General features: G+C 45.3%; 1 protein-coding gene across 2 annotated transcripts; it reads right to left on the reverse strand.

Moving 5' to 3' along the window:
* Positions 1-346: 346 nt before the first annotated feature.
* HYAL1 (hyaluronidase 1) lies at positions 347-9,383 on the reverse strand. Of its 2 annotated transcripts, none has more exons than XM_077924739.1 (4): positions 8,780-9,383; positions 5,415-6,911; positions 2,955-3,044; positions 347-1,876 (listed from the first exon to the last, which is right to left on the reverse strand). In XM_077924739.1, exons 2-4 carry the CDS (start codon positions 6,336-6,338, stop codon positions 1,562-1,564), a joined length of 1,329 nt encoding a protein of 442 aa, XP_077780865.1. In that variant the 5' UTR covers positions 6,339-6,911; positions 8,780-9,383; the 3' UTR covers positions 347-1,561. The 2 variants fall into 2 exon arrangements, with proteins under 2 accessions (XP_077780865.1, XP_028574501.2); XM_028718668.2 differs by lacking the exon at positions 8,780-9,383 and adding an exon at positions 8,677-8,773.
* Positions 9,384-10,402: the final 1,019 nt, after the last annotated feature.

Raw genomic sequence — 10,402 nt, forward strand, 5'->3', positions numbered from 1 at the left:
TGGGAGACCACTCCTAACTTCCTCAAACCCAAGAACTCTGAGACCAAGGGCACTGTGCATGTCCCAGACAGTTCCCTTGTAACTTACTCAGAGTGTAAAGACAGCCCACACTCCCTGAGCCCTTCCCAGATCTCAGAAGAGCATGCTGGTCTCTTACACTCTGATCCTAAACTTTCAGTAGCATAAATTCCAAGCATCTCTAGGCACATGGTTACGGTGGAACCCAGATAGGCAAAATAACCTTCCACCTCCACTCCTTCATGGTCTCCTGAGAAAGTCAGATGCCAATATAAGACACATGGGGATTCTAAAACTCTGAGGCTGGGAATAACACACACTTCAGTGGTCAGCTTAGTAAACTTTATTAAATCTTCATGAAAGGTAAAGGAAAAGCAGGCAGAAGGTTGCAACCGAATACAAAATAAACCAGGACACTGTGGCTCTAAAACTGGACTAATCCTATCCTAGCCATTACAATATGATTCTAATTTACTTTCGAGTAGACAACAAAGATGATCAGCCTTGCATAAAGTCCAGTCTGAATCCCGGATAGTGGGAGGGAACACAGAGACAGGTTCTTCTTGTCTTCTTGAGGGAGTGACTTCTGAGAACTTCTGACCAAGGGGGCCAATGTTGAGGCCGTTGTAGTCTCTCAGGTAGGCGTCTTAGGTACCCTCTTTAAAACTAACGAGAATTGGAAGGAGATACTTGATAAATTGGCTTAGAGAAATGGTGGGGGCAGATCAGGGTGTTTCTTCACAGTCCTAACAACTAACAAGTTTAAAGTCTACTCCTGAAGACAGCCAGGAGGGCTCTTGGAGAGCAGAAGTCATACGTGAGATAGGACAGAGTGTTGTGAAATATTGCAATGGCAGGCCAGCAATGTATCTTAATAGGCATTTAACAGTTTAATTTAAACACATGCACACTGGTCTATCGATACGCATGCGCATTGTTAGTTTTTATAAGGACAAGCGGTGTACTATAGTGCAGCCATGCCTGAAAAGCATTCCCTCCCTCTCTTCTGAGTAGATTGCATATTTCAGGAGAAAGCCAAGTATGTGCTTCTGGGGAAAGTATGTATAAGCACATGTTGACCAGAAGGTAAATGTGGAGATCCTCTCATAAGTGTGTAGTGGTGAGGGAAGAGAGAGAGAGGAGAGATTTTTATATCCCTAAGGAGTACAGGCTGGTGCAATGTGCCTTTCCTGCAGCTTTCCTTGCCAATTACCGTATTTTTCGCTCCATAAGAAGCACTTTTTTCCTCCTAAAAAGTAAGGGGAGTGAATGCCTACGGATGGCAGCGGGATCCCGCTGCAGTTGCGAGCGGAGGATCCATGGCTCCCCTTCCTTCCCTCCTCTGAGGCTCACTTTAAAGCAGCAAAGCAGACAGGAGCTGCCCACTTTGCTGCTTTAAATAGTTTTGTACAACATTTGATTGAGAATTTTTTTGTGTGTGTTTTCCTCCTCTAAAAACTAGGTGCGTCTTATGGTCGGGTGCGTCTTATGGAGCGAAAAATACGGTAAGTGCCTGTGCAAACAGATAAGGTGTCTCTTTCTCTTAGGTTGACTTTTTCTCACACTGCGAGCCTTCCCAGCCGCTGTAACATTGGCATGCGAATTCTTTGGCCATCTGGACTTGCTCCTTCGCTGACATCTGACCCCTGACAACAAAGTGTGGCTCTTCCGAATGTCTCTGAATAGAGAAGCTGGCAGGAGTGAGGTGCAGAAAAGCATCGAGGTGCCCGTCCTGCCGCACACAGCGGCCGTTCTTTGAACACAAAATCTGGCTACACAGCCTGGTGCTGCTGGTCACGTTTACAATGTACGGACCAAGGACAGTGTCCACGTACTTCTTCACATCGAGGCAGGCTTCCTGAAAGGGGCAAAACCAAGTCCAGGGGAAGAAAGTTAGCATTCCCCCATTCTAAGTGGGCAACAGCCAAGTTCCTTCAACACATCCCTGCTGTTGTAGGACCAAAGCTTTAAGAGCATGAATGGGAGGATTCCTCCTGCCACTGCCTGATCTCCAAGCCCCATCTTCAGTCCCCCATGAGTTACTCACAAAGCGAGACCAACATCAACACACACCTAATCGCAGAACTAACAAAATTAGCCATTTGCCTTCATACCTTAATCTGTATTTTCATTTTTTAACGGTGTCTTATGTTTTTAACCTTGTATACCACCCTGATAATTTGTGATATGGCAGTGCAGACTTTTATAAATATAAATAAAGAAGCCTGGCTGGCTAGCTGACTTGATGATGCAAAAGGACTACCACTAACCCCATCCAAGCTAATGACGGCATCCTACCCCAGAGGTTCTCCTTCAACCTATACATTTGTGAATATAAAAAGTTTTGCAAAGAGGCAATAAGGTTCCAGGGCACATTCAGGACTGTCCCCTTCAACGTAGACTGGCCTGTCTAAACTGGGGCTTCCCATCATTTGGTAAAGGAGGAGAAAAGCAAGTCAAAAAATAAGGATGCTTCACCTCTCTCTTAAGGGACTTGCAAATCTGAGCACCTCATAGTCACAGATTTATTCACAACCACAAGGCAGCTACTGTAACACACAGGTTGATGTACAAAAGCAGAGAGAGGTGTATGTACTGCTTGGTTGTAAGAAAACAAAACAAAACTCTGCTCCATAGCTACAGGATCCTGCTGCTGTCCCTTGACTGGTTCACTTATGTGGCCTCATTTTTATCCCACGCTTCCTCAAGGAGCCCAGGGTAACACATAAAGTTCTTCCGCCCTCCCCCAATTTATCCTCACAAGAACCCTGCAAGGTAAGTTAGGCCAAGATGCTGTGACTGGCTCCAAGACCCCCCAGCAACTTCCATGGCTGAATGAGGATCTGAACCTGGGACTCGACAGTCAGGCTCCCGACACTCCAACCACTGAACCACACTGGCTCCCACTCCCAATCCTGCTCCTCTGCGTCACTCACCTCAGAGTTACTGTCATTTGTGCTCCCCCACAAGATGACCCCAGCAGCACCTTGAGAAGCACTCTCGCCAATGGTGTGGACCAGGTCCTCCTGCAGAACAAGCAGAGCAAAAACAGTGAGTTCACCAGCAGTCTCTTCTCTGACATCTGGATTTGCATGCCCATCATTGGGTCCTTCTTGGTCCATTAAAACCAGAGGTGAGGAAACAGTGACTTCTTGAACTCTAGCTCCCATTAGCCCTGGCCAACATGGCAATGGCCAGGGGCAATGGGGAGTTATAGTTGAGCCACATGTTCCCCACCCCTCCTTTAGACAGCAGCAACACCCCAGCAACACTCTGGGATTCTTGGCCATACTTAGGATTATGTATTAGGAAAGGAATCAGGAAATGATCAGTGATTAAACATTTAGCCTGCTGCCTTTAACAAAGTGTTTAAAAAATAAACCTTTTTTTTGGAGATCTAACTCCTTCTCCTCAGTGGCTCCTTTGTTAATTGACCTTTGTGTGGATGACCTTCAAATCCATCTGCTTCTATCGGATCACTTGTCTCAAGATATCTTTCTGATCTGACACTTCCTCATGGACATGCCAGCGTTATTATTACATGCCCCGGTCTCCCAGGCATGCAATGCTTTTCTTAGTCATCTTCAAATTCCTCCAGAGTCAAGTCATTGCCCAGTGCTGATGCTCCTTCCTCTTCAACATTCTTAGAAACCACCTGATTCCTCCTCTCATCCATGCTCTGGTCACATCCTGCCTTCGCTGCTACAAATCCTGCTGCTCATCACTCTCTGGTCCTCTCTCCATTTCAGCAAATTCAGAAAGCCTCGGCTAAAGCGATCCCTCTCTCTAAAGATCCTGTAGCAAAATTAGTTGGATATGTAAAGTATAGTGTACTAGCAAATGATTTAGAGATGGTGATTACTTTGCTAACTGCAGCCAGGCTCACAATATGACAGAGCCATCCAGTGGCACATTTAGTTAATTGGATAGGCAACGAGAACACAAATCCATTGAGAAGGGAAGTTTGTTTGTCTCTTATCGGAACAACAAAATGCAGGATTCAGCAAAAACCTATATTTGCCACTGGTTTAATCTCCTGGGATATGTTATTTATTATTATTTATTTAATAAATGTAAACACCTCTTGATTATTTAAAAAAAACCCTCAAAGCAGTTTACAAAATTGGAAGTACAGATCAGGAAATTTAAATACGAGAAGAAGAAATGCATTGTACAGCAATATGCTTAGTATGCTCAGCAGGAAGAGGGAATCATATGTTTTTAATTACGTGAATATTTCTTAGTATACGATATTTATACTGGCCTGTTTTCACACTGACTTTGCTCTGTGCAGGCATGGGGTGTGGGAGCAGAAGTGTTTTTCAGAGCTTGCTTGCAAGGAGATGCTCGCTATGTGGAGATAGTGTGAGAGGAGCCTGGGCTTTGCAGTCACCACCCACCCCAAACCTTCCCTATGAAAGGGGCACAAGGTGAGAAAAGGGTAGAAGAAGCAGGGGGAGGGGGAGCAATGGTGTCTTGAAAAAGCCTGATCCGAAATGAAGCCCTGGCTCATTTCCCTGCTACTCCCTACTAAGTATATGGAAGAACCTCTCCCCCTCTGTTGTGTCACCATTGCAGTGTTTCATTTCTTCCTTTAAATTTATTCTTAAAATAGCTTCCCTCTGCGAAGTCTTTCCTGGGCTCCCCTAGATTCACTTGTTCCATGCCTCTCACTAGCTAACTCCTCTACAGCCTTCCTTCCTAAACATCCTCACCCCACCTCCCTACACCCCAAATCAAGGCTTATTTTCTCCTTAGTCCTGCCCATTACTGACAAACTGAAGTCTGCTGGGCAGGGACTGTGCTAGTTTGAGGTTTTGCAGTACATTTTCATTACTGACACAACATCAACATTTATTTTATTTTTTTTAAAAAACCCCGATTTTCTTAAAAGAAATCTGAAATAGGAATAGTTTGATATTTTTCTTTCATAATATTTACTTATAAAATGGGGGAAAATTAAAATACATAACAACATTCGAAAACACAAAAATTTTCAACATTGGCTTATTGAAAAACAAGAGCCTTCATAACATTTCTGACCAAAAATAAAAGTGTGACATATACCAGAAACAGTTGCAAAAGGGAGAACAACAACAGCGTTTTTGCTTAACCAGGAGAAATGTTATGAACATCTACATGTTGGGGTAAGTGTTTTTCTCAAAATGAAATATTAGAATATTAATATTAATATTAGAAATATTTGACATGGCTACTGCTCATTCCCAGGAAAATCACTGTAGCAGATTCTTAATGGCAACTGCACACACTGAAGCCAAGATTCTCCAAGCATCCCGACAGAGAAGTATCTCCCACTTCCACGTTGTGTTTTCAGGTTAAGTACTTATTGGCAAAGGTTGATCGTATTTTGCATTGGGACATCTGGGAAAGCTTACCTGTGACAGGAAGCTCTGTGTCTCTGTGAACTGATATTCAATGGAAGCATAAGGCAAGACTGGGATGCTTCCATTCCCCATCTGGTTCACTATCCTGAATGCCTCTTGGACTCGATGACGGACAAACTCAAGAGTCTTGTTGAGGAATCTGAGCTCTTTGGGAAGATAAATGCTGGGATAGAGAGCTCGGCTTTGGTTCCACAGCCACTGCAATTCGTCATTCCTCTGCTTCTCAATCTCTGGACATTCTCCGGTGTAATCGGTGTTTTTGTATTCATTGTTATAGCAGTCAGGGAAGCCATAGAAGCCCCAGAAACCCTCCGGCCTCAGGCTTTGGCCAAGCGCCAAAGTCAGCTCCATGAACGCCCGACTCATTTGCTCGAATTCTCGCTTAGCTTCCCTAGCCACCTTATCAGCAGGCCAGTCGGGGTGCTGCTCCTTCACCAGCTCTATGGATTTATTCTGGTAGATCTGCATGGAGTCCCAGTTGCGAACCCACAAGGGACGCCAGCTCTCCCAGTCCACGACCGCCAGACCTTTGAAACCTGCCTCCAAAATTGTTTTTTCAATATCTTGCTCAGTCTTCCAAAGATGACTATTGAGGCTGGCGTTTTGGGGGGTGCCCCCATTGACTGCTGTGCCGTTCTCAGTGTAGTATGGATAATATCCTAACCTGTGGCTGTAGAAAAGGGTAATGTCGCTCCCTGTGAATGATTCGTTCTGGTTGGCAACCACATCAAAAATCTGCAAGTCAAGGGATACTCTGTATTTCTCTTCACATTCTTGACTGGGAGCATTCCAGACGGTGATGAATGGGTGATCCAGTATTACAGGGCCTCCACCAGCCATTTGACGGCTCCAAGTCACTGAGAAAACATCCAGCAAGCAGACCCACAGTGTCAAGTATGCTGTAATAATTGCCATTTTGAAGCCGATTTCCTGAGATACCTTTGGAAATTGCTCTAGGCTTTCACCTCCTTTTCAGCACCACCTGCTTCTGGCAGAATAATGTCCCTTCCAGCAAATGGGGCAGTAACCTCAGCAGAGAGGCAACAGGGAGAGAAGTTATCAGAGTCAGCAGTTTGCTCTTCTTAACCCATCTGTCAAGAGGAAGAAGCTATAACAGAGGAGAGCTTGTTGGTCTTCATAATTTCCCTCCTCTGTTTCCAGATTCTTCCAGAAGCAAACCAAGCAGAAAATACACGTCAGAGTCCTACAATGGAAATGTTGCTGGGACTGACCTTTGGTCTTTGCTTATCCAGTGACTTTGACAAACATTTTGATAGTGTTGGCAGAGTGGGCAAAAGGATCCTTATCCCTTGGACTGCCAGTTCTTTGGTTAGCAGGTTTGGCTAATGTCTCTGTTTCCATCCTCAAGCAGAATCACGTTCCTCCTCTTCTGGATCATTGCAGGGTCATTCTACAGAGGCGGCCCTCACAATGAGGAGGCTGGATGTGTGCAAATAGACAGGACCCTCTGAATGCAGGTTAAATCTCCTATGGTGAAAAAGGGAAGGGATCAAATAATAGTACTGATGTAGCACATTTCAAGTGTTCAGAGCATTTCAACAAAACATTACCTCAGAAATCCTTACAGCAGCCCTGAAAGGTATTACTTTCTCAGCACCCTTAACAAATTACAGTTTCCAGAATCTTTTGTGGGCAACCATTAATGTTTGAAGTGGCATGAGAGTGCTTTAAATGTATGTTTCAGTATCAGCAACGGGAGAGCTTCCTCCAGCACACCTGGGGACAGCAGCATAATTACAGGAATGCAAAACAAGCCACATGGCATAGGTCAGGGGTGCCCAAACTTTTTTCAAAGAGGGCCAGATCTGATGAAGTGAGGGCCGACCAAAGTTGTTCAGCTTTTTTTTAGGATTTGACTCCAAGAAATAAACTGCCACAGGGGCTGGATTAGGCCCCCTATACAGACTTTGGACATGCCTGGCATATGTAACTCTTTCCCCCAGCGGAAGGGCACAGCCAGAGGGCGTAAGAGAAAGGGCTGTAGAGCTGCCACCATTGGCCCCTCTTCCTTGCATGTGTCTATTGAGGCAATCAGCTCTCTCTGCCTAAAAATACAGTCAGCTCTGAGGAGGAGCTTTGAGCCATTAGTTGCGTTGTAAGAGTCAATAATGTTGCCACAGACTCTATAATCAAACAGTTCTGAAAGCCACCCACCTGCTTCAAATAGCAATCTGAAATAAACATTTTTTTGGGGGGGAATCACATCATTTTCTACAGATGCTAGGTGGACATCTTGCTACTTGTTTGCATAAAGTACAGGACTGACAGGAAAAGTAAGTACAGGTGACTGAGAAAGAATAGGTATGTAGGAGTGGATAGTTAAGAATGTATTTCATCCTAATATTGCACCCCTTGTTGCCATTCTTTGAAAGCATTTCCCCTCCTTGGTACTTAGGAGGCTGTTCAAGCACTTAATCCCATTCACTTTAGCAAGACCAAGTCATGTGAGATCATTTGAGCCTGCCAGTCATTAACAATCACTGACCACCAGTGACAGAGCTGGATCACAGGGGGAAGAGAGTAGGTAGGAAGAAAAGAAGCTCCCAGGACAACACCACTACAATATGGGATTCTACGAACTGTTGTAGAGTAATAAATTCTGGAAGAGCTGCAGCAAAAACGAGAGTCTTGTGGAACTTTATGAGTTGTAATCAAGCAAAGCATTGACATTCCCTCCCCCCGCCCATATCACTGCAGAAAGATGCTATGGTGGCCTTTTTCTATGCACTCTAATTCTGAGCTTAAGGAATCTAATTTAGATGCCAATTAGATAAAAGTGATGCATCAGCAATTTCCTTATTTTTATTTATAGATGCTTTGCAAAGTATTTCAGGCTTTCAGCAACAAGGCTCAAATGTAAACTTTGACATAGAATAAAGGCTGAGGAATGGAAACTCACTGATGTTTTATAACTCTTAAGATCTAAGTACCATGAGTAATCTAGCCCTGAGCTGTGTAATCAGTTATTTCCAAGTTTCATCAGAATTCTCCCCCCCCCCCTTGTTAGCTGGAGAAACTGGTGACTGATGCCAGAATTAAAAGTACGGTTTTTGAAATAAATAAAAAATTAAAGCAGATTTTAAAAAATGATTGTTAAACCATTCCCCTCTTGAATTATGAAACAACACATTGTTTCATGCAGAGCAAGACAAGAGGTCTTGCAGAATTCCGAATTCATTGGCAGACGCTTGGCGCAACCGGCCAGAAATTTTGGGTGGGAGTGTTTCATTACCGTGAAGGCGGTCGGCTCCCGCGACGAAGAGGGGATGGGAATTAATCGCCAGGAAACGTGCGAGGAAAAAATACCGCACATTGGAAAAAAGAGAGAGACTTACCGGCTCCTGGGGAAGCGGAATATTCCCCAACCCCGCCCCTTTCCCAAACTTTCGGCCAATGGGGAGGGAGAGAGGGAACGTCACTTCCAATACAGGACGCAGGGGGCGCGTGGGTGCTCGCCAACTTCAGACGCGTTCATGGGTGGGATTTAAAGGCGCGTTTTTGCGGGAGGGGAAAGGAAAGTTGGCGGGGAGGATGAAGAAGAAAGGGTGGGAGACCCGGGGTAGGGCGGGGGTGTTGCTCGAAGCGTTTCTCGTGATGCCCTTGTTCTAAATCTAGCAGGCAGATCCGACTATTATGCTGCACCCCCATGGAGACCGGAGCTCTGCCGCCTTCACCGCCAAAGTGAAGGATTCAGAATTCCGACGCAACCACTGTACACGTGTAAAGTTATATTGCCGTACGAGGCTTCCGCGCCGCCCGTTTCTGTTTTCCAGGAAAAGGGTCGAGAGGGAAATCGTTCTCTTTTTCTCTCCCGGGCGCGCTGTTTTGGAGGTCGGGGCCATGTGGGGGGCGCTGATCGGCAGAGGGCAGCAGCGATCCTACGCCTGCAACCCGGGAGGGCGAGGCGCAAGGCGGGGGAACAAATCCCTCTTTCCTTCGGAGTCTGGTTTCTATTATGCAGCCTGTCCCGCTTGCTTGGGCTCCGAGGAGGGGGCGGAAGGGGTTTCGGCGAAAGGAAACAATTAAGCTCGGCAGCTTCTGGAGGCAAAAGCCCGGGCTGTGCAGCTGTGGATCGTAGAGGCTTAACTCTTCCCTCTCCAGGACGGGCGACGCAGCAGCAGAAGAGTGGCCGGCTGGGGTTTAGCCTCGCCAAACTGGGTCTTTAGGAAAAAAATACTACGCACAGGAGCATCACGGGGTATTCAAAAGATCCAAGCCCAGATATTTATTTTTAAAATAAAAATTCCGTGTGTTAATTTATAAGCAATTACTGTATATGCAAACCAAGAAATTACTAGAATTTAAAATTTCACAAAGGCAAGCCAATGACTTTCCTGTTCAGATCTCTCACCTGCACCGATAGCTGCTCGACGGGAGCTTGGATGGGGCAGAGCAATCGAAAGCGAGCAATTCAAAGAGGCAGCATTTGAAAGTGATAAAAGACGCAGGCAATCAATGGGGAGAGTGACCTGATGGGTACTGTGCTGTGTTAGAAGCCACAAATATTAGACTGACTTCAGTTTACACACCTAGGGTTAACTATATATATATATATATTTAATCCCCGAGAAACTTCTACTTTAAAAAGTTGTATGATAGGCAGGAGTCCAACAGGCACAGCTTCCTCCTGCATTGTGATAAATGATGGGAGTTGGGGGAAAGTGGCACCTGTTCTTTTCCTCTTTCTAATGTAGCTGTTAGTTACAAGAGCCCTGGCCGGTGGGGTGGAGGAGAAGTAGCAACTTGAGCCTAAGCTTTGAGATGGTCTTTCCTGCCGCTGGAGGCTTAATTTGAGGCAGACTCTGCCCTGGAAATTTTTCAACAGCTGGACTCAGCCTTCAGTTACACAAAATAAATGCAGTACCTTTCGACATATACAGAGCGTTCCCTGTCGCTACAATCCACCAATTTCATCTGGGCTATCAAAGGACAGGTCCTCCCAAAGCAATAATTTAGGT

Source organism: Podarcis muralis, chromosome 2 (assembly GCF_964188315.1).
Source record: "Podarcis muralis chromosome 2, rPodMur119.hap1.1, whole genome shotgun sequence".
NCBI classification, from domain to species: Eukaryota; Metazoa; Chordata; class Lepidosauria; order Squamata; family Lacertidae; genus Podarcis; species Podarcis muralis.

Excerpts from the sequence above, each read along its gene's own strand:
- HYAL1 (XM_077924739.1), bottom strand. The coding sequence starts at position 6,338 with ATGGCAATTATTACAGCATACTTGACACTGTGGGTCTGCTTGCTGGAT. Across the intron at positions 3,045-5,414 it reads CACAGAGCTTCCTGTCACAG|GAGGACCTGGTCCACACCAT; the intron begins GTAAGCTTTCCC and ends CTTGTTCTGCAG. Across the intron at positions 1,877-2,954 it reads CAAATGACAGTAACTCTGAG|GAAGCCTGCCTCGATGTGAA; the intron begins GTGAGTGACGCA and ends TGCCCCTTTCAG.